Below are 27,718 nucleotides of genomic sequence, written 5' to 3'. Positions count from 1 at the left end.
TATGATGAGGTAAATAAATAATGACAACAGCACTTATGTTTTGTCAATGCACTGTGTGCGATACTGATCCCAACAGAAAGTGTCACCTTCACCTCTTTGCACAAACAAATATTTAGATCTACAGTGATTATAAAAAGTCTACGGCTGGTTTTTGTTAAAGATAAATCATATCACAACTCTTGCACCTTTAATGTAAAAATTACAACCATGCAATGCCACTGAAAACCAAAGTGACGCATATCAGAGAAAAAAAATCTTGGTATAACTAACTGCATAAGTGTTCACCCCCCTGAACTAATACTCATAAACATGGTTTAATCGAACTTGTAGGGTCGATAAAAACAAATATCACTTTTGGCCACTACTGCCAGGAACTGTAAAGCCAAAAATGGAAATTTTGTCATGTATTTACACACCGTGTCATTTCAAACCCATATATTATATACTTTTATTATCTTTTCAGAGGTTTTCCATGCGGGCACGGAAGAACCAATGGTGTTTGCCATCAATCAAACCTGAAGATGAATACATTTCAGTCTGTTCCTCACACAAAGTTATCATGTGGCTTTATAAGACTTGGAATATAGTGCATAAATTGTATGTTTATGACTTGTAGTGCATAAATTGTATGTAATATGTTATTTTATGATACTTTTGATGTGCTTGTATGGTGACGTTTTTGTCTTTTCTGTAGCTTGACAGACTTGCTCTCCATGAACTGTCCTGAAATGGAAAAGAACTGCATGAACATTCTTCAGAATTGACCCACGTACTTTAATAAAAGCAACACAAAGGTGAGTAAATGATGACTGCTTTCAGTTTTGTTCCCTTATTTCCTTTATTTCGGGTGAAATCCCTCAGTGTTTTGCACACTGGAACTCACTCGTGCTGTTATTGTTTCATTTTCATGACTGCTTTTCTTTCTGCTTAGAGGATATACAGTGGCCTCAGAAAGTATTTGGAAAACCTAAAATGTCTAAAATGCATTGCATTAGACATCAAACCAAGCAACAACTGCAAACAGGTTTTCTCAGAATTAATTTCACATCTCTATTGATTCTCTAACAGAATAACCACTGGTGGATTTCATCATATTAACATACTGTATGAATATGTTCTGGCAATTTGACACTCGGAAGTGTACAAGACCTTTTGTCTTCTTTTTAAACAATATTTTGGTTTCAAATTTTGAAACCTAACCATTTTTTAATTGAACTGTGCTCTTGTTATATACACTCACCGGCCACTTTATTAGGTACAACTTGCTAGTACCGGGTCGGACCCCTTTTGCCTTCAGAACTGCCTTAATTCTTCGTGGCACAGATTCATCAAGCTCCATATTGTCATGATATCATCACACAGTTACTGCAGATTTGTAACATCCCAAAGCTACTCTATTGGGTTGAGATCTGGTGACTGTGGAGGCCATTTGAGTTTACTGAACTCACTGTCATGTTCAAGAAACCACTTTGAGATGATTTGAGCTTTGTGACATGTGTTATCCTGCTGGAAGTATCCATCAGAATATGAGTACACTGTGGTCATAAAGGGATGGACATGGTCAGCAACAATACTCAGGTCGGCTGTGGTGTTTACATGATGCTCAATTGGTAATAAGAGGCTCAAAGTGTGTCAAGAAAATATATAACACACCATTACACCACCTGAACCGCTGATACAAAGCAGGATGGATCCATGCTTTCATGTTGTTTACACCAAATTCTGACCCTTTTATCTGAATGTAGCAGCAGAAATCGACTCATCAGACCAGGCAAAGCTTTTCCACACTCTGAAAAATAATAATAAAAAATTATTATTAAATCCTGGGTTGAAACTTCTGGGTCATTTTTGGGGTTATTTTTCCAGTGTTTGGTTGTTTTTGTGTCACCCAGATCCTGGGTCAGACATAACAACCCAGCGTTTGGGTCGTTTTTGTGTTACCCAGATCCTGGGTCAGATGTAACAACCCGGTGTTTGGGTAGTTTTTGTGTTACCAAGATCCTGGGTCAGACGTAACAACCCGGGGTTTGGGTAGTTTTTGTGTTACCCAGATCCTGGGTCGGACGTAACAACCCAGCGTTTGGGTAGTTTTTGTGTTACTCAGATCCTGGGTCAGACGTAACAACCCAGCGTTTGGGTAGTTTTTGTGTTACCCAGATCCTGGGTCAGACGTAACAACCCAGCGTTTGGGTAGTTTTTGTGTTACTCAGATCCTGGGTCAGACGTAACAACCCAGCGTTTGGGTCGTTTTTGTGTTACCCAGATCCTGGGTCAGATGTAACAACCCGGTGTTTGGGTAGTTTTTGTGTTACCAAGATCCTGGGTCAGACGTAACAACCCGGGGTTTGGGTAGTTTTTGTGTTACCCAGATCCTGGGTCAGACGTAACAACCCGGGGTTTGGGTAGTTTTTGTGTTACCCAGATCCTGGGTCGGACGTAACAACCCAGCGTTTGGGTAGTTTTTGTGTTACTCAGATCCTGGGTCAGACGTAACAACCCAGCGTTTGGGTAGTTTTTGTGTTACCCAGATCCTGGGTCAGACGTAACAACCCAGCGTTTGGGTAGTTTTTGTGTTACTCAGATCCTGGGTCAGACGTAACAACCCAGCGTTTGGGTAGTTTTTGTGTTACCCAGATCCTGGGTCAGACGTAACAACCCAGTGTTTGGGTAGTTTTTGTGTTACCCTGATCCTGGGTCAGACGTAACAACCCGGTGGGTAGTTTTTGTGTTACCCAGATCCTGGGTCAGACGTAACAACCCAGCGTTTGGGTAGTTCTTGTGTTACTCAGATATTGGGTCAGACGTTACAACCCAGTGTTTGGGTAGTTTTTGTGTTACCCTGATCCTGGGTCAGACGTAACAACCCGGTGGGTAGTTTTTGTGTTACCCAGATCCTGGGTCAGATGTAACAACCCGGGGTTTGGGTAGTTTTTGTGTTACCCAGATCCTGGGTCAGACGTAACAACCCAGCGTTTGGGTAGTTTTTGTGTTACCCAGATCCTGGGTCAGACGTAACAACCCAGCGTTTGGGTAGTTTTTGTGTTACTCAGATCCTGGGTCAGACGTAACAACCCAGCGTTTGGGTAGTTTTTGTGTTACTCAGATCCTGGGTCAGACGTAACAACCCAGTGTTTGGGTAGTTTTTGTGTTACACAGATCCTGGGTCAGACGTAACAACCCAGCGTTTGGGTAGTTTTTGTGTTACCCAGATCCTGGGTCAGACGTAACAACCCAGCGTTTGGGTAGTTTTTGTGTTACTCAGATCCTGGGTCAGACGTAACAACCCAGCGTTTGGGTAGTTTTTGTGTTACCCAGATCCTGGGTCAGACGTAACAACCCAGCGTTTGGGTAGTTCTTGTGTTACTCAGATATTGGGTCAGACGTAACAACCCAGTGTTTGGGTAGTTTTTGTGTTACCCTGATCCTGGGTCAGACGTAACAACCCGGTGGGTAGTTTTTGTGTTACCCAGATCCTGGGTCAGACGTAACAACCCGGTGTTTGGGTAGTTTTTGTGTTACCCAGATCCTGGGTCAGACGTAACAACCCGGTGTTTGGGTAGTTTTTGTGTCACCCAGATCCTGGGTCAGATGTAACAACCCGGTGTTTGGGTAGTTTTTGTGTTACACAGATCCTGAGTCAGATGTAACAACCCGGTGTTTGGGTAGTTTTTGTGTCACCCAGATCCTGGGTCAGACGTAACAACCCAGTGTTTGGGTAGTTTTTGTGTTACCCAGATCCTGGGTCGGACGTAACAACCCAGCGTTTGGGTAGTTTTTGTGTTACCCTGATCCTGGGTCAGACGTAACAACCCAGCGTTTGGGTAGTTTTTGTGTTACCCAGATCCTGGGTCAGATGTAACAACCCAGCGTTTGGGTAGTTTTTGTGTTACTCAGATCCTGGGTCAGACGTAACAACCCAGCGTTTGGGTAGTTTTTGTGTTACCCAGATCCTGGGTCAGACGTAACAACCCAGCGTTTGGGTAGTTCTTGTGTTACTCAGATATTGGGTCAGACGTAACAACCCAGTGTTTGGGTAGTTTTTGTGTTACCCTGATCCTGGGTCAGACGTAACAACCCGGTGGGTAGTTTTTGTGTTACCCAGATCCTGGGTCAGACGTAACAACCCAGCGTTTGGGTAGTTTTTGTGTTACCCAGATCCTGGGTCAGACGTAACAACCCAGCGTTTGGGTAGTTCTTGTGTTACTCAGATATTGGGTCAGACGTAACAACCCGGTGTTTGGGTAGTTTTTGTGTCACCCAGATCCTGGGTCAGACGTAACAACCCGGTGTTTGGGTAGTTTTTGTGTCACCCAGATCCTGGGTCAGATGTAACAACCCGGTGTTTGGGTAGTTTTTGTGTCACCCAGATCCTGGGTCAGACGTAACAACCCAGTGTTTGGGTAGTTTTTGTGTTACCCAGATCCTGGGTCGGACGTAACAACCCAGCGTTTGGGTAGTTTTTGTGTTACCCTGATCCTGGGTCAGACGTAACAACCCAGCGTTTGGGTAGTTTTTGTGTTACCCAGATCCTGGGTCAGACGTAACAACCCAGTGTTTGGGTAGTTTTTGTGTTACCCAGATCCTGGACAAATCTACCTAATAAAGTGGGGTGGTGAGTGTACTTCTTTAAAGTCAGTGCCACTTGCTTTGAAATTTTGTTACATAATGCGAATGTCACCACTGTAGGAATGATTAACAAAAAGCCGCAGTGAACCACATGGCAGTCTTTATCTTTCCCAGCGGAGAGCATCTGACATATTAGTGAACTTGTGTGTAGATGTCGTTTAAGGTCACGGCCTCAGAGGCCTGCGGTATTATAGGGTGACGTCCAGGTTAGCAGGAGGAGCTGTGCGAGTACAGGATCAAATGTGATTCCCGCGCTCACAGCTGGATTACGCCATAAAACCACTGACTGATCCTCAAGGCCAGAAATAAGTTTGATTTGAAGTGGATGAAGAACTAATCACGATCTGCGCTGTTCCCCGTATCTGTTGGATTACTGGATATTATCGGCAAAACAGAAGTTAACCTCAGAAAACCTCCTTTCCCTACACAGTGTACTATAGCTTAAAACAGAGCCGGATTTCCGCAGTGTCTCCTTAATTTTATTCCCAGTAATCTCACGTGGCAAAAATAAATATATATATATTACAAAATATAAAATCTACAAAAAATGGCCAAGAAAATGTTTGGAAATTATATTGCCCTGACGTATTGTGAAAATATATTTATATCAATGTAAATATTTTAAATTATATATTATATAGACATTTTCTTTTTGGATATTAAAAAATCTAAATTAATTTATAAAATATACAACAAAATGTCCAAGAAAACTTTTGGAAATTATATTACCCTGACATACTGCAAAATATACAGTATTTTTATAAATAGTTTAAATGATAAATTATATAGCCATTTTCTGGATAAATTAAAATCCAAATCAATTTTTAAATAAATAATACTTGTTTTTCGCTGCAGTTTTGGCAGTATGTTGTATTCACATTTACACATGATTCATGATCTTGGCGTTGCAAGCATCAAATCATCATATCAGAATGATTTCTGAAGGATCATGTGACACTGAAGACTGGAGTAATGATGCTGAAAATTCAGCTTTGATCACAGGAATAAATTACACTTTACTATATATTCACATAGAAAACAGCTGATTTACATTGGAATAATATTTCACTGTTTTTACTGTATTTTTGATCAAATAAATGCAGCTTTGGTGAGCCAAAGATATTAAAAATCTAAATTATTCCAAACTTTTGACAGGCAGTCTACATTATATCTTTGATCAGAAAATATAATATATATATATATATATATATATATATAATATACAGAATGCTTCAAATACAGTTTGTCAGAAAAAGAGAAGCAATTTTGATCACATCTTTTTCAAGGTCGATGCAAAGTTGCAGCCCTTGAGCCGCTGTATGATGCATCAGTGAAGATGCTCGTGAGTCATCGCAGTCATGTCAGGACACAGGATTTTGTCAGCTGTGCCAAGTAAAAGCCCTGGGTGTGCTTAGCGTGCAACCATGACACGCCTGACACCAGGGGCCTCGTGTATTGAATATTCCTTGAACATCGGACCTATTCAAACCGGCCAACGGACCGTTCGACCATCAAACGAAAGAGCGCGTCATTGATCATTACGCAATGTTTATAAAATCAGGTCCCTGTCAGGTTCATTCTGGCTGACCGTATGGCGGAAGTTCGTTAGGTCCTGCGGGTGGGCGGCGCTAATCCTCACGGCCGGCCGGAGGACGCAGCACTGCTACAGATGGATGGCAATGAATAAAATGCAGGGGTCACGGTGGGGTCGGCCGAGGAAATAAGGAGATTTCCTCAGGGCATTAAAGCCGTTAGATACCCGAACGCACTCGACTACAACATGTCGCAGCATAAACTCTCCCGGGATTCTCCACCTCTGCAGGATCCCCGGCCGGCTGCCACAGGAAGTGCGTCACAGTTATGCAAAGTAACCTCTGGACGTGTGGGAGGAGAGCAAGATACAGGGATGGGAAGAGCTGCCAGCTTTGAGTCTCGATTATGGGCATCATGCCGCTTCCATTAAACGAGCTGCTTTATTCCTTATGGAACAGGCGAATGCTGTTTCTTTGAATAGATGCTAAAGAGCTCCCAGAGGGAAACCCAGTAACATCTGACGGTGCAAATCTAGGACTTTACATAACTGAGAATATCTCATCTAAAAGAGCTCGCTTGCATTCGCTGGAACTAGAAACTAGTGAATGTCTGCGGGACACTGCACCAGAAATGCAGCACCCAAATAATTCTTAGAGAGAAGCTCAGATGCAGAAAACTACATAAGATGCACTTCTGGGATGCATTCCAGTGATTCGTTATTAAAAGAAAAAAAAAAATTAAGCAATTTATGATGTAAGCATTTGCTGAAGTTCCTTTAACTTTACACAATTATGCACTACTGGTCAAATGCTTGGAATTATAAATTTTTTTATGTTTTTGAATGTCTTCTGCTCACCAAAGCTGCGTTTATTTGATCAAAAATACAGTAAAAATTGTGAAATATTATTACAATGTAAATCAGCTGTTTTCTATGTGAATATATAGTAAAGTGTAATTTATTCCTGTGATCAAAGCTGAATTTTCAGCATCATTACTGCAGTCTTGAGTTTCACATGATTATAAACATTTCTGATTATTATCCAATTATTATTACCAATAATAATTGAGCAGCAAATCATCATATCAGAATGATTTCTGAAGGATCATGTGACACTGAAGACTGGAGTAATGATGCTGAAAATTCAGAGGAATAAATTACACTTTACTATATATTCACATAGAAAACAGATATTTTACACTGGAATAATATTTCACAATTTTTACTGTATTTTTGATCAAATAAATGCAGCTTTGGTGAGCAGAATAAACTTTCAAAAACATTAAAAAATCTCAATTATTCCAAACTTTTGACCGTCAGTGTATATATAAAATAATTCACATATTTTATTTAAATAGGCATAAATGCATTATATACATTTACAAAAATTGTCATTCATAATGCATCTCTAGTTTGCGTAGCTAGCACTGTTTTCTTTTCACACACTTGTACTCAGTATGTATGGAGCAGCGTAGCTTTTCAAGACCTGATGATCACAGTATTGTCAAACACATGCATTCGGTTTACCTGCGAATCAACATCTGCAATAGAAATGCAAATTCAGAAGGGCTATTACAAAACAGTGAGGTCTGCCGGACTGGACTGTCACTACAGTGTTGTCTGTTGGATAAGTGTGAGGTGTGGCACTGTTTCCATACACACACTCCTTTTTAACAAAGACGCTCTATGGTGGCACAAATAGATTGATCTCATAGCAACATGGTTGCCATGGCAACGTGGGATGCAGATGTCAGACCAAAGTGGTCCGAGTGGGATTACGTGTCTGTTGGGCAGAGTCTCTGTCTCTCTCGCCCAAAAAGGAAGCTCATTTCATTCTCTTTCGTTTGGCCTTCGGCTCTCAGCGCTGTGAGCAATAGGACACTCTTTGGGAGGAAATTTTCTCTAATGAAAAGCATTTTGCTCTTTTGTAACATTAGGCATTTGTTATTGCATTTGGGTCCGCTTTGACCCGGAAGAAGTACATGCATTTAAAAAAAAAAAAATCCAGCGTTTACGGTACGAAGATTAAATTTCTGTCAAAATACACATTTTTTACAAAAAATGGAAGAGATAACCATTTAAATTAAATTGTTACACCTTTTGCTTTCAGGTTAGTTAGGAAGTGAACTGTGGCATTATGTATGATCAAAAGTACATAATCCCTCATAACTCCTAAATCGTTAGTCGCGGACTCAAGTATTTTTGATTTTTTTGAAAAAACTACTTTTGTGAACTAGTCCTAGGTTTTTCGGCCGATTGGAATCAAACCAGTGCAAAAACAATCTCTGGAGTCTGAGTATCAATAATTATCAGGGGAAAAAAGTTGAAATTTCGATTCACGGTCATGGCGGGATTCCAAAATGTTCAAAGTGGGCGGGGCCACTTTTACTAAAATGGCTATAACTATTGAACGGAATGAGATGTTTTCACCAAACTTCGTACACATGTGTATGAGCTCAATCTGAGGTCAAAGTAAAAAAATCGCAGAGTTCTGCCACTTGGTGGTGCTGTATGGTTATATCTACGCAACTGTTTGTCTGATTGACTTGAAAATTGGCATGCAGTGTCTTTGTCCAAGGTCTCATGGTTGTGTTTGATGACATTCACGTATCTTGAAAAACATGTCCGCCATCGGCCAATGAAGTTTGAGCACCTCTTAGACAAGGTTAACGATGGCTGATCGGAACGAAACTTGGTGGGCCTGTTTGACTCATGGTCCTAGAGGTCTGTAAGAAATTTGAAAGAAATCGGCCACTGTGTGGCGCTAACGAGTTTTAGGCCTCTGTGACCATGCAGTGTTTCACACATACACACAATATTCATATCATATGTTAGATTTCCTCCTGCTGAACAACTATGCCTCAAGAACTACTACCGTCAGTCGAATCGGTTGTTAAATATTTGCGATTATTTAACTTTTGTGAACTGAACCTTGGATTTTTCATCCGATCGGAATCAAACCAGTGCAAAAATATTCTCTGGAGTCTGAATATCAATAGTTACTGAAAAAAAGTTTAAATTTCGATTCACGGTCACGATGGGATGCCAAAATGTTCGAAGTGGGCGGGGCCACTTTTACTAAAATGGGTATAACTATTGAACGGAATGAGATATTTTCACCACACTTCGTACACGTGTATGAGCTCAATCTGAGGTCAATGTAAAACAATCACGGTGTTCGGTTACTTGGAACAACTATGCCTCAAGAACCACCGTCAATCGAATCGTTTGTTAAATATTTGAAAAAGCTACTTTTGCGAACTAGTCCTAAGTGTTTCACTCAACGTCAATAAAACCACTGCAGTACAATTCTCTGGACTCTCTAGGTCAATAATTATCAAAAATGTTTAACTTTAGTCTATAATAGGCTATAATAGGGTCATTTAGAAAACGGGCATGGCCAAGTGTACACAAAAGCCTATAATTCCTAAACAAAAACATGCGACATACGATTCTAAAGAAGCATTCAAACATTTATGGAGATCGGGCCTTAGGTGGCGCTATAACTGTTAAAAAGGTGTAAAATGCCCAGTATTTTTTTTATAAACATGTAGTGAATCTTGAATGCTTTTGAGCACAGACTTCTCTTTTTAAAGAAGACAGATTATTGCTAAAGTGAAAAAAGTTTAAAAAAATGAACTTTAAAGATGTTATAGAATTTTACATTTATTGTAATAAAAAATGCGCAAAAATACTATTTTCAATTTTTATATGAAATATATGTTTTCCAAAAAAAAATTTGTTTCCCATTTATTTCCAATGCGCTCCTTTTTGACCGCAAGGAGTACAAGTGTGACTATTTTTCAGGACCAGTTAACCTTTTTTGTGTTCACATAGCAAGAAAAAAATTCTAAAAATAAAAAAAAATTTGGTCAAAAATGACCAAAGAGCACCAGAGGGTTAAAAGCATGTTTCTAAGGAATACTCTTCCATGGGGGAAATAAAACCATCTTAAACCAGCCTAAGCTGATTTGCTGGTCTTAGCTGGTTCCTTGGCTGATCTTTTGCGTTTTTTTAAAGGATTATAGCAGGTAAATGGTGGATAAACAAATGGCATTTGTAGGTCAAATGGAATAATGATGATTTTGGGCCTGTTCGAGAGATTATAAAACAACGTTCACATGTCCACACTTGCTCAATCTATTTTAGTCAGTACCTGCATTACTGTTATCTGTGTTGTTTGTTTGCCCCCTGATGAATGCCAAACGAATTACTATATTGACCCTGTTTTGTGTCACTTTAATCATACAGCTCTAGAGATCTTTGACCTCTGACCTTATTTCAGTTGGGCAACAGAACTCCAACCAGAGGCAAAAGGTTACTGATAATGCTGGTTCTCATAACAGCTGCAAAAAATGTTTATTTCAGCATTTTTTTTAATCTTGTTCTTGTTCTTCAATTTGTATTTAATTTTAATTCAATACTTTTAGAACTACCAAATGTAATACGTTAACTGAGATTAATGAAATATCTTTTATTATATTTTCTATATAGAATACTTAATTATCTTTGATCAAAATTATTTATTTCTGTTTTACTCTTGATAGTTTTGAAATAATGCCCAGTTATTTATGAATATATGTATTTAAATGTATTTGAATGTATGTATTGAAATCGTTAGTTTTCTGATTATTCTTCTTCCACTATTGAGTCTATAGTGGCCCATAGAACCGTATGATAAAAAGTTATGAAATGTGGCACAAAGATAGAGGACAGTCTGAAATGTTACCATAGCAAATTTGGAGTCTCTACGTCAAACCCTCTAGCGCCACCAACAGTTCAAATATTCACTTATGTTTATGCTATGACGCCATTTCCATCATAAAAATTATTCTGCCATTTTGAATTTTCAGAGAAACCTACTTTTTCAAATTCCTACTAGAGCGTTTTTCCAATTTGTATGAAATTTGGTATGGAGCATCTACTCACACTCCAGGCAAAAAATTATTAAAAGATTTTTGATCGGCCAATCCGTTCTCGTATAGCGCATCAATGAATTTGACGGCGAGCATGAAAAAATGGATTTGATGCTGTATCTTCACAATGATTTGATGTATTGACAACGAACTTGGTATATGTCATTACAGGCATGACTTGAGGGTACATGCACAGTGCCACCTACTGGTCTTCTTAGATTCCTTGAGGCATGCTGAGTTGAACGATATCCAATTTTCTTTGGTCGGCCATTTTAAATTTTGTCATAAAATGGTGTGATTTACAAACGCATGAACGTATCGTAAAGATTTAGGTCCCTGGTGGTCAAGAATGAAGTTTATGAAATTTATGAAAATGCTTATAACATGAAAAATTCAACATATTTTCATTTAACTTACATCATTAGATTTGTTGGCTTATGCTGAGTCGTACGATACCATATTTGCCATATTCTACCATATTGTCCGCCATATTGAATTTTATTCAAAACCTACTTTTTCGAACTCGAATTTGTCCGACTTGTACGAAATATGGTATGTAGCATCTACAGACACTCATGACAAAAATCTATTAAAAGATTTCTGATAGACCCAATCGTTGTTTTATACTGCGTCAACAAATTTGACTGCGAGCACGCCAAAATGGATATGCGGTTGTATCTTTGCAAAAGTTTTGTGTATTGACACGAAACTTGGTACATGTCATCACAGGCATGACTTGAGGGTGCATCCAGAGTTTCGTCATAGCGCCACCTACTGCTCAGAAGTTATAAACCATGTTATTATGTTATAAGTGCTTTAACTGATGTAATGTAAAACTGATGTAATGTTTTTTATATATTTTGTTTTGTTTTATTTAATGATAATAACCCTAACCACTAAATCTGGCGAACGATCAGTGTTCAAAGTTCCTTCAAAATGTTAAAAAAAAAAACATAAAAATCTCTCTATCATTGTCCATCTCTCTGCCATCACTAACTATCATTTTCTCTCAGGTGTCATGAGCTCATCCTGCGGCTCATTACAGACCAAATGAGGAATTTCACCTTTGACTCGGTAAAAGCTACAGTGCAAAGATTTCCAATGCTTTTAGTCGGAATGAAATCTTAGATTCTTTGATTCCTTTTAGTCATTTGTCCTCCTGATGGAAGCATTACATAATACCATCTGGTGACAAGGAACCGACTCTGGCTGGAAAACCACATAAACACATGGAAGTGGAGGTGTTGCACATAACACTAGCACATCGTATTGTTTAATAATAGATCACCACACTTGAAGCCAGTTTGCAAACTATTACAACTGTGAAACGCCTGCAGACCAAACCATGCATGCATTTGCAAGAATGCTATAAGCTCATTTTCCCCCGGAAGTTTCTCATTCAACAGCACCATATATTTTCAGACAACAGAACACATTCATAGTTCCAGAAAGTTCTTATTCATGCCTGGAAGCTCATCACTCGACACTCTGGTAACTTTGCATGAATTTGTGCCAAGCGAAGCTGTCTGATGCCTGTTTTTACAGATGCAAATTACCTTCAGGCTTCACGTTCCTTTAATTATTTGCTCAGGATAATGTTGTTTACATCATTAGATCACGCATGTAACATTAAATATTACATAAACACCTTGAAACACTTGAAACTAGTAAACTGAAAAAATGTGATGTAGAATCAGTTTTCACTCGCAAATAATTACAAAGAAATTAAATGTGAAATTTTGAAGTATAAAGAATGAAATAGTGAAAACTCTTGACAAAAAAAAAAAAAAAAAAACTCTTGTAAATTGTTTTATTTACAACTTCGAAAAATAGTTTTTTACGGTGCATAAATAATAGTGACAAGATTTTCCAAAAAATTGTTTTTAAATCTTGTAAATAAAAAGATGATTGAAGTCTGTTTTAAATGAAAATACTTATATATTTAATATATAAATCATATAAAATAATACATTTTCTTGGGCGTTATGACCAAAGTCTTATTTCACGACAACAATATACATCACAATGTAGTTATTTTTTGTTGTATTATTTTTGTTATTAAAAATAAGATCAAAGAAGCAAATTACGAACAAATGGACAAATATAATAGAACAAACATACAAATTAAATTAAGTTTACTGTAAATAAATATTTTTTTAGGTACAGTATGTTTAGTACTACAGATATTGAATAATCAAATAAAAATAAAACTGCATATTCTTCACCGTATGAATTAAATATAAACTGATTCTTATTAAAGCTACAAAAGTTACTCAGTCAAGAGAAGCGAGTTATTTTCTCTTTGTCTTTCATTGTTTGATTAACATTAATGAGAGATGACAGCAGGTTTACACTCAAAAACAGTGTAGATTTACTTTGAAACAATTTTTATGTAGAAATTGCGGAGTTTCACAAATGATTTCAAAGAAACAGCAAGTGACACATTGAATTAAATGTGAATTTTTGAAGTAGAAAGACTATAATTATTGCTTTAAAGAGTTATTTATACTTGCTTTAACCCATAAAAATTAATTTTTGTGGTATGAATTAATGTATTTAGGTTGATTCAGTGATGTTAAATAATAATTTTGACTAGAATAAAATAGATGTTACTATTTTTTTTTTCAGTGTAGTAGTTTCTTGTAAATAGTGATTAATATAGTAAAGTCCAGTTATAAAGTCGAATTCTGAGAAATAAAGTCAGAATGGCAAGAAGAAAAGTCAGAATTTTGAGATAAATAGTAAAAATGATTCTTTTTATTTTTTATTCAGTGGCAGAAACAAGCTTCTTTACAAATTTTCAGGTATTTTGGATTTTTTGAAAAACCTACTTTTGCGAACTAGTCCTAAATTTTTGGCCCGATCGGAACCAATCCAGTGCCGCGAGATTCTCCAGAGTCTGATTGTCAATAATTATCAAAAAAAAGTTGAAATTTAAATTTGCGTTCCCTAAGAGCCGCCAAAACATTTGAAGTGGGCGGAGCCACTTTTGCTAAAATGGCTCGTGAACGAAATGAGATATTTTCACCAAACTCAGCACAGCTATGTAAAAGCTCATTCTGTGGTCGCGTGAAAAAGGACGCAGCAACTTGCCACTTGGTGGCGCTATAACAGGAAAAAAAACATGAAAATGGCTTCACCGTTAGTCCGATTGACTTGAAAATTGGCATGTGGTGTCTTTGTCCAAGGTGCCATGATTGTTTATGAGGACATTGACATATCTCAAAAAACATGACTGTCATCGACCAATGAATTTTGAGCAGCTATCAGACAAGGTTAACGGAGGCCGATCGGAACAAAACTCGCTGGGCCTGTTTAACTTTGGTTTTTTACCCGATCAAAACCAAACCAGTGCAGTACAATTCTATGGACTCTCTAGGTTAATAATTTTTTTAAAAAAAAGTTCAACTTTACCCTTTGCATAGCTATAACAGGATCATTTAGAAAAGGGGCATGGCCAAGTGCTCACAAAAGCCTATAAATCCTAAAAGAAAACTCGGAACTTTACGAAAATAGGTGAGAACATGCAGCATATGGTTCTAAACAAGCATGCAAAATTTTATATAGATCAGACCATAGGTGGCGCTATAACTGTTAAAAAGCACTAAAAACCATTGTAAATTGTCTGAATTGGCTGTAAATGGTCTTTTCCATCAATGATCGATACATGTTTGCTAAATAAAACACATCTTTTTATGCATGTGCTTAAAGGCCTTAAAGGCTTGAACCCCAATAATTGCTGCTTGCAGCTATATTTAATTTACTATCAATTTCTGAGTGAAAATTGTTTCTACACCACCATATATTTTAGACTAGAAGGTATCAGGCAATAATCCTCACGTCAAACGCCATCTATGATTTGGACTGGAGCCACAGCAGTAGTTTTTATATATGGTATATATATATCACGTCACATGTAAAGGAGTGACAGCTCTTGACCTTGCCCCGTCTCTCAGAGGCTCTTGCATGTAATATCACACAAGCATTACCCGATTAAACGCTCTATTATGGGAAGATACGCGGGGTGACTCAAGGTAATCATATGACTAGCGCAGGAGCCGTTCAAGATCAGAAACCTTTCAGCAAATGTAGGGCGCTCCTGAGTATCTCAACACAATCCCTGAGCTTAAATCCAGCCAAAAACAACAACATCATCTGGCCCCGTTTGCCACTTAATTTGTTTAGCTCATTTCAACCAATCTGGAGTTATTCGGAGCCCGTGCTTTTGTCCAGAACTTGCCCTAGTTTTTGCATCTGTAAACGGGGAGGTGGAACACACAGAGAGACCTTGTTTTCTTAAGGACGTAATCCTGCATTTGGTTCAAGCCTCAGATGTTTTGTTGGTTTGCTGACCTGAACATGGGGTGAATCTGGACGGGGTTTGATTGATTCTGTTGCCCTAATGCACCGAGAGCATGTTTTTGCCATGTTTTGAGACGATCGAAATAACAGATTCCCTCTAACGGCCCTTGCGGGAATAACCTGTATGCAGTCGTTCATCAAAGACTTTATTCTAAACATAGAAACAAAAAAACATTAGAAAATATCACCAATTTTTGAACATAGTGTGTGTGTATATATACAGTAGGCTATATATACACTCTAAGAAATTCTGGGTTGTTTCAATATATTATATATTGTATATAATATATTTTTTTTGTTTATTCATTTTAAATTGTATTTATTTTAAATGTTTATTAATTTAAATTGTGTATATTTAGTTATTTATTTTACATTTTATTTATTTGTTTACATTTTTTTTTTTTAATTTTAAATTTTATCTGTTTTAAATATTATTTATGATATATTTATTTATTTTAAATTTTATTTATTTATTTAAAATGTTATTTATTTATTTTAAATTTTATTTATTTTTTATTTTAAATTTTATTTATTTATTTTAAATTGTATTTATTTATTTTACATTTTATTTATTTTAAAGTGTATTTATTTAATTTAGATTGTATTAATTTAAAATTTTATTTATTTTAAGTTTTATTTAAAATATTTATTTTAATATTGTAATTCATCTGGGGTGTTTGGTATTTGATATTCATATTCATATATTTATATTATATTCATATTCATAGTTTATATTGAAATGCAAAGAACTTGAAACTAGTAAACCGAAGAAAAAACTTTTTCACTCAGAAATTCCTAGTAAATTTCACAAATAATTACAAAGAAATGGCAAGTAACGCACTGAATTAAACATGAAATTTCGAAGTAGAAAAACTGAAGGTAGATTGCAGGCTTTTTTTTGGTATCTTCTGACCACAGTTTGACAAATCAATGGAATTACCCACTGCAAAAATGTGCTAGCTATTATTTCATTGATCAATATTAATTTTCTTTGTCATACACATTTTTTATTTTGACCAATCAGTATCCAGAACTGCAGTGTGGAATACAATATATATTCTTTTCATACACACACACACACACACACACACAATCAGTCAAATGGCAAAACCTGCCACAGAATCAGAAGTGAGCTTAAAGTGTTGCAGGCCTCCGAAGCGCTGACATTTTGTTTTAATCTGGTGACCTTTTATCATAATAATTCATATTGTGTCTCTTCTGCAGGAGCTCGAGCGGACGACTCTCACATGAGAGAGAGAGAGAGAGAGAGACGGTTTATGAAGCTCCTTTCAGTTCTTTTCTATCGGCTGTGAGACTTTATACATTTTCTAATACACATTTATCATTCACAGGGTCAAAACCTAGATATAGCTAAACTAAGATAGCAATTATGAGATATTAAAAGGTTGTTGACGTAGTTAACGTTTCTTTATGTTCACTTCTGACCCAGATCCATAACTGAGCACAACTGGAAGGAAAAATCCCATTCATTTTCTCCATAGAAATGCAGATTTTAATGATAACATATAAATCATTAGCATTGCAAATGGCATCATTGAGTCTCCCTTTACTCTGAAACTATTTAAAATATAACTTTTTTTAAAGAAATTAATATTTGTATTCATCAAAGATGCATTAAATTGATCAAAAGTGACAGTAAAGACATTTATAATGTTATAAAACATTTATATTTCAAATAAATGCTGTTTTTTTTAACTTTCTGTTCATCAAAGAATCCTGAAAAATAAAAAGTATGACAGTTAGAATATTAGAATGATTTCTGAAGGATCATGTGACACTGAAGACTGGAGTAATGATGCTGAAAATTCAGCTTTGATCACAGGAATAAATTACACTTTACTATATATTCACATAGAAAACAGATATTTTAAATTGTAAAAATTTTTCACAATTTTTACTGTATTTTTGATCAAATAAAAGCAGTCTTGCTGAGCAGAAGAGACATCAAATTTGCACTGAATTTTCAGCATCATTACTCCAGTCTTCAGTGTCACATGATCCTTCAGAAATCATTCTGATATGCTGATTTGGTGTTGTGGTGTTTATGTATACACAAACAAATGCGCACACATTCATTAAAATGACGTATTATTAGGCAAATTCATGAAATGTCATCCAGCTGCTAGAACAGATTTTTCCCAAAGAAAGTTTGGTGAACTTGTGATTGTGCAGAAATGTCAGTGCTGAATTAAATTACACAAAAAGAACTTGGAGATATTCTACATGGACATACAAAGATGAAAAATGCATTATGTTTTGAAAGTTCAGAGAGTCCTTTTACTAAATAATTTAGCTGAAAAGAAATAGAAGATTTAGTGGTGTCATGTAAACTAATGTTAATCGAGTCATTCAGTGTCAACTCAACCAGAGGTCCCTGGCTCAAATTTTTGATTTTGTTAATATTTTCCCTGAAGAAAGACAAACATAAATAGTAATGAAAGGCAAAATATTAAATGTCACAGATGTGTATTTACTGAGTAATCCACTATTTTGTAGAGGAGAGTCAAAATGACCATTTTCACCTGAGATTTGGAGCCAAATTAGAGGAGTGTAAAAATGACTTTAGAAAGATGGAGCATCATTATTTTATTTTTACACAGAGATTGGTAGATCTATTAGTAAAATCTGTTGACTTTATCAATCTTTGTTTCATTATATGCCAACAGTGACAGCTCAAAAATGGCAGAAAAGCACTTCTTGCATTTTTTGCCTCAAGTTTGCACGCCTGTAACTCAAGAAGTATTAAAGATATCTTAATATCCTTTTAGATTCTGGTTTTTAATAAACTTTCCTTTTGAAATCTTCATTTTAAAGGCCCTCGATGTTTCAATCCCAGAGATATGGAGATCTAAATGTGGCACCATGAGTAAATTGTACACATTTTCAGTGGTCAAAATCCAAATGTGGGTGACTTTTCATCCAGCTGATATTTTTTTCTTTTAAAGAGGAATATCTGAAGAACAAATAATGTTGAAACTAGAAATGTATCTCATGTTTTTCTATCAACTCATTTGCATAGAGTATACAAGTTTATATGCCTGTAACTCTAAAAGTATTCAAGATATCTTAATATCCTCCTAGATTCTCATTCTTAATAAACTTTTCTTTTGAAATCTTCATTTTCAAGGCCCTATATAGTTCAGTCCAATAGATATGAGGATCTCAACGTGACCCACATTTGGTTTTTGACCACTAAAAATGTGTACAATTGACCAATTTACTCATGGAGCCACATTAAGATCTCTGGGACTGAAACATCGAGGGCCTTTAAAATGAAGATTTCAAAAGGAAAGTTTATTAAGAACCAGAATCTAAAAGGATATTAAGATATCTTTAATACTTCTTGAGTTACAGGCGTGCAAACTTGAGGCAAAAAAACACAAGAAGTGCTTTTCTGCCATTTTTGAGCTGTCAACGTTGGCATATAATGAAACAAAGATTGATAAAGTCAACAGATTTTACTAATAGATCTACCAATCTCTGTGTGAAAATAAAATAATGATGCTCCATCTTTCTAAAGTCATTTTTACACCCCTCTAATTTGGCTCCAAATCTCAGGTGAAAATGGTCATTTTGATCCTCCTCTACAAAATAGTGGATTACTCAGTAAATATACTTCAAAATCAAAAATTTGAGCCGGGGATGTTTCCGAAATTTGTTGATTTGACACATAATGACCCAATAGTTAGATCACCATTGGAACACTGGATTGACCAATCAGAAGACAGAACCGGAGCAGAACGCTTTATTAAGTCACACTCTTAAAAAGCATTGATGGTTCCGTGAAGAACATGGAATCTTTCCATTCCGAAAATTTCTTTAGATTTTTTGAATGTTGTTGTTTTTTTTAAAATAGGTTCTTTTAAGAGAAATAATTTTATGGCATTGCTGGGAAAGTCCTTTATTTTTTAAGAGTCTATAAAGAACTCACCATTTACTGTGTATGTCTGTTATTGATACGTGGTGTTGTTTTTCTGAAGGGAAAGCGCTGGATCGTGGATGGCAGACGGCAGCATCCTCTTAGTGAGCAGACAGGTGAGAGTAACACGCAGCGCAGATTAAAGGGCTACTCGCACAGCTGATAAAGAAGAAGAGGACTGAATACATTAAATCAAGCAGCGAGGACGGCCGCCACGTGGGCCATAATCACATTGCCTGCTGCTCTGCACTCAGAGAGAGAGACTGCTCATTCAAAAGCCATCATGAAGCACTCAAGTCTCACGTATTTCCATCCATCCCCCCGAAACCGGCCTCGTTCCGGCCCAAACAATCTCTCTCGCTCTTCGCTCAAACGCAGACTAAACAATCACCGGAGTGTGTGTGGGGCGCAGGAACGGGATCGTCGCTCAAACAAACTCTGCTGTGACTTCATCCTGTCAGATCGCAGATGAGTGTCGTCCTGCTTGATAAGGACAAGAACATCATGGAAACTCTGAGAAGACATCTCTCCTCTGATTAAACACTGTAGATGTTCTTTTGTCAAACACACCAAGCATTTTAAGGACAGGGAAGATTGGAATGATTAAGGTGTTTTTTGTTTTTTTTAGAAAGAGTCTCTTCTGCTCACCAAGACTGCATTTATTTGATCAAAAAACTGAAAATTGTGAAATATTTTTACTATTTAAAATATCTGTTTTCTATGTGAATATATAGTAAAGTGTAATTTATTCCTCTGAATTTTCAGCATCATTACTCCAGTCTTCAGTGTCACATGATCCTTCAGAAATCATTCTGATATGATGATTTGCTGCTCAAGAAACATTTATGATTATTATCAATGTCGAAAAGAGTCATATTTGTGTGGAAACCATCAGGAATGATCATTCAAAAGTTCATCAGGGACATTAAATTGATCAAAAGTGACATTTATAATATTACAAAAGATTCTATTTCAAATAAATTTCTGTTCATCAAAGAATCCTGAAAATTAAAATTTATGACGGTTTCCACAAAAATATGACTGTTTTCAACATTGATAATAATCATAAATGTTTCTTGAGCAGCAAATCATCATATTAGAATGATTTCTGAAGGATCATGTGACACTGAAGACTGGAGTAATGATGCTGAAAATTCAGAGGAATAAATTACACTTTACTATATATTCACATAGAAAACAGATATTTTACATTGTAAAAAATATTTCACAATTTTTACTGTATTTTTGATCAAATAAATGCATCTTTGGTGAGCAGAAGACATTAAAAAAGTGTAGTATGTGGATAGGTATCAGTAAGACACCTATCAGTAATGCACCACGACAAGCTCAGTAAAAAAAAAAAAAGGAAAAAAAATCTATCCAATTTCATCCAACAAATTTATACATTTTAAAAATCCTAAATTTAACTGTGAGTGTATTTTTATTCTTATTAGATTATTGTCTACAGTGGAGGATAGAGATCAGCAGCATGATAATATCAAACTCGAGTCTCTTGAGTGTTTCATTTCACTGTTTGTACGAGTTTCAGACTGTAGAACGTTCCTTTTTAGTCGCCTAAGTAGGCAGCAGACAGCGAGGCTGCGCACTAGATTTAAAAAGTCATCTCTGAATCAACCTAAATACATTAATTTATACCAACAAAACACATTTTTATGGGTTAATCAAGTAGAAATAGCTCTTTAAACCTCAAATTTAAAAGGCAACAAAAGTGTAAATAGTTGTTAGATGCTATTTAGTGCCACTAGTGACAGATATTATTTGCACCTCAGTGTATTGTAAAATATTATAAAACAGAATGCATAACATATTGAGTTATAAATGGATGCTGCTTTATTGGGACATTATTTGTCCGTGTCCCTAAAACCATACCCGATAAACACTTTATTCACACTATTAAATACCCACTTTATTTCCACTTTTCGAATATTTACTTAATTTCTTCATAGTAAAATGGCAGTGATGCACAAAAGAAATAGGTTATAGTGTACATAAACCGGAAATTGTAACGCATGAGCATGCAAAAGTCTATAATTTTTTTTAAGGTATCCGTATCATGCCACTAATTCTGATGTCAGCTGGAATTTTTTATTTATTTATTTATTTTTTGTAATTTTGTCTGGCTGAATCAGATGATGGTGGGCGGAGTTAATGTAAATAGCCTCTGCCAACAAGGCGAGTGATTTGCTCTTGGTGTAAATAGACAGTCTGAATTCAAAAAGCAGCTTAGATGAGCTTGCTGCAACTTTGACAGTGAAGTTTGCTGAACATAATTCGATAAAAACAGGCCAGATTATAAATATTGTTCTTATCTTGTTTTGCCTTTGATTATAACAATATTTTTCATACATGCGCTCAAAATGACCCTTCAAGACGAAGAGATGATTAGATATTTTAACCACACATTTACTATATTAATGCATCTGGAAACAGACTAATAAACTATAACTATAAATAAGACTATTTATTCTCAAGGTTGTGCATTACAGTGATTTTACCAGGGGGTTTTGTGTATTTCACATCATGTCTATGATCACTCGTGATGAATCACTGGAACGCATGAGCTTGAGTGCTTTAGTGTTTAATGCAGAAGTTCAGATATTTTCAGTGAAATGTCCCTGATGGTAGTCATTGGGATCAATCAAACACTATTACCAGCTCTCTCTCTCTCTCTCTCTCTCTCTCGCTCCAGGAGACAGACGACCATCTCTAAGATCGCTCATCTTCCTCATGTTAAAGCTCCAGAGACAGTTCACCTCACCAGACATTTCAGTGGATTTTAACTAGATATGAAGGAAATGTGAGTGGTGTTGTCCTTATTAAAATGCATATGAGCAACATTAGTGATGCTTGGTTTAACAAACAACATTAAATACGGGTAGTTTGTGTGACACTTTATTCTGATAGTCCACTTCAGACGTTCAACTGACTATAAGTAACTTTGCAAATACATGTCAACTTATTCTACTAACCGCTCTCTAAAAAATGCTGGGTCAAAAACAACCCAAGTTGGGTTAAAAATGGACGAAACCCAGGTTGTTTTAACCCAGCGATTGGGTTGTTTTAACCCGGTTTGACTCAATCTGCTGGGTAGTTTTATTTAACTCAACTATTGTTTAAAAATTACTGTATTGCTTGTTTAAAATGAACCCAAAATATGTTGGAAGTTTAATGAATAAGAATTAAACAATAAACATTTATTAAACTGCTTATTAATCAATGTTCACCTTTTGATTGTTATTGTTTCCTCTAGTAATTATGTGTCTGATTTTTAATTTCCAACCTATTTTGGGTTCATTTTAAGCCAGACATATAGTCATTTTTAATCAATAGTTGAGGTAAATAAAACTGCGCAGCACGTTGGTCAAACATTTAACCCAACCGCTGGGTTTGTCCATTTTCAACCCAACTTGGGTTGTTTTTAACCCAGTATTTCAACAGTGAGTTACTGTAGTTGCAAAGTTACTTAGAATGTCTAACGTAAACTAAAGTGTAAATGCGTTTTTAATTATATTTTTAAAATGTTTTGGTTACACTTTATTTTAAGGTGTCTTAAGACCGTAATTATACATTTAAGTACTGAGTAATATTAAGTACTTACTATACACTAAAAATGCTGGGTTAAAAACAACCCAAGTTGGGTTAAAAATGGACAAACCCAGCAATTGAGTTGTTTGGGGTTAAAACAACACAGTCGCTGGGTTTGTCCATTTTCAACCCAACTTGGGTTGTTTTTAACCCAGCATTTTTTTAAGTGTAGGGTTAGGACTAGGATTTGGTTTGTTTTAGGGTTAGTTTGCATGTAATTATAGTTATTGTTATAGTAACTACATGTAACGTGTAACAATAACACTGTAAAATAAGGTGTTACCAAATTTCCCAAAGCCTAATTATGATTTTGAAGCTAAAATGTCTTGCTTTTATACTCCTATAAACATAATGAGAGGGAATATGAGAGATTATGTATGCTTGTAAAAATGTCCCAGATAGTTAAGACTTACAGAAATGCATCGTTTAACTTGCACATCAATTATTATACCTCACATTTTATCGCTGTATCACACATGACTGTTTGTGTTTTACATTTCAGGTGCAGATGAGGTTTCTTACACACTTGGAAATTATGGATAAACCCGATTTTAGAGGGTGCTCTACCATTTATTTAAAAAAAGTGTTCAATAAAATATACACCATATACAAAACAACATTTGGCAATACGTCTGGAGGCCATTTCTCTGTCCTGTACTCTAGTGTCAAATTACATCAGTATCGGTTTTCTGGTTAAAATCCTTTTAAAAACCGATCTTCACAATAACTCCAGAGTACAATGAAACGGCCTCCCGGCCGCACATTCACACACACACACACACACACACTCACACTCACGAGGGAAAGATACCATACAAAAATAAAATAGGATATGTTATAGATAGATAGATATACCGTCTTTGCAATATTTCAAATAAAATGCCAGGTTGGATTGACATAAAACAAGTAGGCCTAAAGAACAGAGACGAAAGCACAACAGCTATCATGCGGTCGCATGGCCACTGACAACATAAACATCTGTCTAGATAACTGTATGCATGAAACTAAAAGCCAACATTTGCAGTATTGTGGTCGACAGCCTGTATAGCAGCAGATTTGACGGCTGTGTTCAAAACCTAGTGTCTGCCTGTTTGAAACGCATGAACCTTCTCAACGTTTTATCCTCTAGTTCAAGGGTTTTCAGCCGTTTACAGACCCGGTATAAAAAGCTTGACAACACTTCAGAACTTAAGCAATAATGCATAATATAATTCTAAACAGATCAATTCAAACAGTTGGAAATGTCATAAAAATGTTTTTCTCCTCTGGTTGAAAACCCTGGATCTAGTGTCATTTATTTCTGCTTGTTAGATCATAATGAAACATCAAGGACTTTTTTTGATTTCTCAAAGAGCGTTTAGGATCTCAAGAACCCTGGGTTAAAAACAACCCAAGTTGGGTTGAAAATGGACAAAACTGGGTTGTTTTAACCCAGCGGTTGGGTTAAATGTTTGCTCAACGTGCTGCGCGGTTTTATTTAACACTATTGTTTGAAAATGACTATATATCTGACTTAAAATGAACCCAAAATAGGTTGGAAATTAGAAATAAGACACATAATTACTAGAGGAAACAAAGGTGAACATTTATTAATAAGCAGTTTAATAAATGTTTATTGTTCATTTATTAAACATATTAATAAATGTTAATTTCCAACATATTTTGGGTTCAATTTAATCAAGCAATACAGTAATTTTTTAAACAACAGTTGAGTTAAATAAAACTACCCAGCAGGCTGGGTCAAACATTTAACCCAACCCCTGGGTCAAATCAACCCAATCTTTGTATTTAACCCAGCATTTTTTAGAGTGTGTGATGTAACGAGTGTGAAACGATCGCAAACAGGTTTTGAACACAGCTAATGACTTCATTATAAAGACACAAGAGTGGTCTGGAAAAACATCCATCCATCTTATACCGCTCTAGAACATGACATGGAAATGTAAAAACACACTTCACGGGCCCCCAGGGGTCCACACTGTAAACAAAGTGAAATGTGCAACTGTTAAGAATCTGTTTCTACTGCTAAAATGACTTTAAATGCTGTAACCTAATGTCATTCTCATCTTTAGGTTACCTGAGAAAACGCTTTTACAGTGCATGGACCCCTGGTTGAGAAGCCTGGCTCAAGCTCCATGGAAAATCATCACTGTTTCATTGAGTGGATGCTCCTTCATTCCCAAAGAGCCATATAGCATATTTAAGAGAGTGTAGGTTTTGAAACGCCACCAATGAGGTTTGAAGAACCCAAAACATTGATCTGCAAAAGCTATAATGGAACATCAAGAACTTTTTTCCCCGTTGGTGAGAGCGCAGACAGTCACTATGTTTTGAAACACAGCCAATGACTTTATGATAAGGACACGAGAGTAGGGCTGAGGGGAAAAAACATCCGTCCGTCCGCTTTAAACGTGAACCACCACCGCCGATTTAGAAGCTTCCAGATCGTTCCGGTAGCGCTCCAACCAGTCTCTGAGCTCCGAGATCCGGTAGCCTTCCGGACCCCTGCCGCCTTGATACACGACCTTCTCGTCCTTCAGTATGTAGAGGCGCTCGAAATAGGCGCCGTACGCCGAGTTGGACGAGTTCTCCATGGTGTCCACGACCACGGCGCTCCCCGGCACCTTCTGGTTCATGAGCTCCGCAGCGCGGAGCCTGTCCTCCAGGCAGCGGTGCCGGGGGATCTGGTAGGGCGCGTCGGAGCTCACCCAGCCGTCCGACGGATGCGCTTCCTCGATGTACACCAGCAGCGAGTCCGCGATGTCCGCGTACTGCCGGGCGACGCGCTGGAACGCCGACAGGCGCGTCATGAACGGCGGTCAGGAGCAGCTCCCGAAGTTGAGGATGAGGGGTCTCCTCCCGCGGGCGTAGTCCAGGATCCGCTGCGCCCCTCTCCGCCGCTCGCTGTCCAGCGGGACCACCTCGGTGTTGGGCGCCGCGCCGCCCAAATGCGCCGTCTTGAAGAAGTCCAGTTTCTGGCCGTACCACACGGCGCGCAGCGACTCGAGCGTGAACATCTTGTTGGAGTCGGACACGCAGAGCGGCGGGTCGTCGGGGCTGCCGACGTCGCTCTCCCGCATCTTCATGAGCACCTTCCTCCGGATGCACAGGAAATCCAGGAGCCACAGCATCACTGCCGCGAGCAGGAAGCGGGGCAGCAGCATCAGGCACACGGCGGCGTTTTTCAGCGCCTTCGCCGTTTGGACACCTGCGGATCCATGCAGCATCTCCATCCCCATCCGGACAGGTACAGATACAGCCGTGTCGTTTAGCGCTCTCTCTCTCTCTCGCTCTCTCTCTCTCTCTCTCTCTCTCTCTCCCCCCTCTCTCTCTCTCTTTCTCACTCTATCTCTCTCTCTCCCTCTCTTTCGAGCTCCGAGTCCCGCTTTTTATAGGACTAGTAAGGATTTGAATGAAAAACAACACGCCTCCACACCCGTGCCGCCTCCTCACATGGAGGGGATTACCTCCCGTCAACTCTCCTGTCTGGAGGAGCGAGAGAGAGACAGATGCGATCAATGCAACACGCTGCTTGTTAGATTATTTGACAGCTCCACTTTTTCGAATGCATTGGTGCTTGTAATGCATTGCATTAAAAATGCTTCTCCTTAGATTGTTTGACATGGCAGTTGCATTTTTTAATGCACTGGTGCATTATTAAACTTGAGATCAAGAGATGCTGAGTTGCACTCTTAAAGGATTAGTTCACTTAAGAATTAAAATTTCCTGATCATTTACTCACCCCCATGTCATCCAAGATGTCTTTCTTTCTTCAGTCGAAAAGAAATTAAGGAAAACATTTCAGGATTTTTCTCCATATAGTGGACTTCAATGGGGACCAACAGGTTGAAGGTCCAAATGTCAGTTTCAGTGCAGCTTCAAAGAGCTCTACACGATCCCAGACGAGGAATAAGAGTCTTATCTAGAGAAACCATCGGACATTTTCTAAAAATCTTTTTAACCACAAATGCTCGTCTTGCACTGCTCTGTGATGCTCCACGCATTACGTAATCATGTTGGAAAGGTCACGCGTGACGTAGGCTGAAGTACCGCGGTAGAGCATAAAACTCCATCTCATTTTCTCCTCCAACTTCGAAATTGTCTGACATCGTTGTTTTACTTTTTTTTTTTTTTTGTAAAGTCTTTGTGTGTTAGTCTTTGACTTAGCCTACTTATGTAATGCGTGGAGCATCACAGAGCAGTGCGAGACGAGCATTTGTGGTTAAAAAGTATATAAATGTTTTGGGTTTTTTTTAGAAAAATGACGTTTCTCTAGATAAGACTCTTATTCCTCGTCTGGGATCGTGTAGAGCTCTTTGAAGCTGCACTGAAACTGACATTTGGACCTTCAACCTGTTGGTCCCCAGTGAAGTCCACTATATGGAGAAAAATCCTGGAATGTTTTCATCAAAAACCTTCATTTCTTTTTCAACTGAGGAAAGAAAGACATGAACATCTTGGATAACATGGGGGTGAGTAAATCATCAGGAAATTTTAATTCTGAAGTGAACCGCAAATGCTCGTCTTTTACACATTATGTAATCATGTTGGAAAGGTCACGCGTGACGTAGGCAGAAGTACCACGGTAGGGCGAAAAACTCCATCTCATTTACTCCTCCAACTTCAAAATCGTCCGACATCGTTGTTTTACCTTTTTTTGTAAAGGGTGTTTGACTTAGTCTTTGTACGTTCACTTTGTAAACACTGGATCGGTTCTTCCGCCTACGTCACGCGTGA

At 37.4% G+C, this 27,718-nt stretch overlaps 1 protein-coding gene and 1 long non-coding RNA gene across 2 annotated transcripts; one reads left to right on the top strand and one right to left on the bottom strand.

Annotated features, from left to right (window-relative positions):
* Positions 1-460: 460 nt before the first annotated feature.
* LOC127501982 (uncharacterized) lies at positions 461-23,050 on the top strand. Its single transcript, XR_007926749.1, has 5 exons — positions 461-597; positions 695-794; positions 16,660-16,744; positions 19,437-19,491; positions 22,086-23,050. It is a non-coding gene; the product is annotated as an uncharacterized LOC127501982 (long non-coding RNA).
* Positions 23,051-23,530: 480 nt separating this feature from the next.
* Positions 23,531-26,371, bottom strand: dio3b (iodothyronine deiodinase 3b). The gene has a single exon (XM_051874334.1). The coding sequence runs from the start codon at positions 26,218-26,220 to the stop codon at positions 25,387-25,389; it is 834 nt and encodes a 277-aa protein (XP_051730294.1). The 5' UTR covers positions 26,221-26,371; the 3' UTR covers positions 23,531-25,386.
* Positions 26,372-27,718: the final 1,347 nt, after the last annotated feature.

Source organism: Ctenopharyngodon idella, chromosome 20 (genome assembly GCF_019924925.1).
Source record: "Ctenopharyngodon idella isolate HZGC_01 chromosome 20, HZGC01, whole genome shotgun sequence".
In the NCBI taxonomy this organism is placed as follows: Eukaryota; Metazoa; Chordata; class Actinopteri; order Cypriniformes; family Xenocyprididae; genus Ctenopharyngodon; species Ctenopharyngodon idella.
The sequence above is the reverse complement of the archived record's forward strand: the minus strand, read 5'-3'. Positions and strand labels throughout refer to the sequence as shown.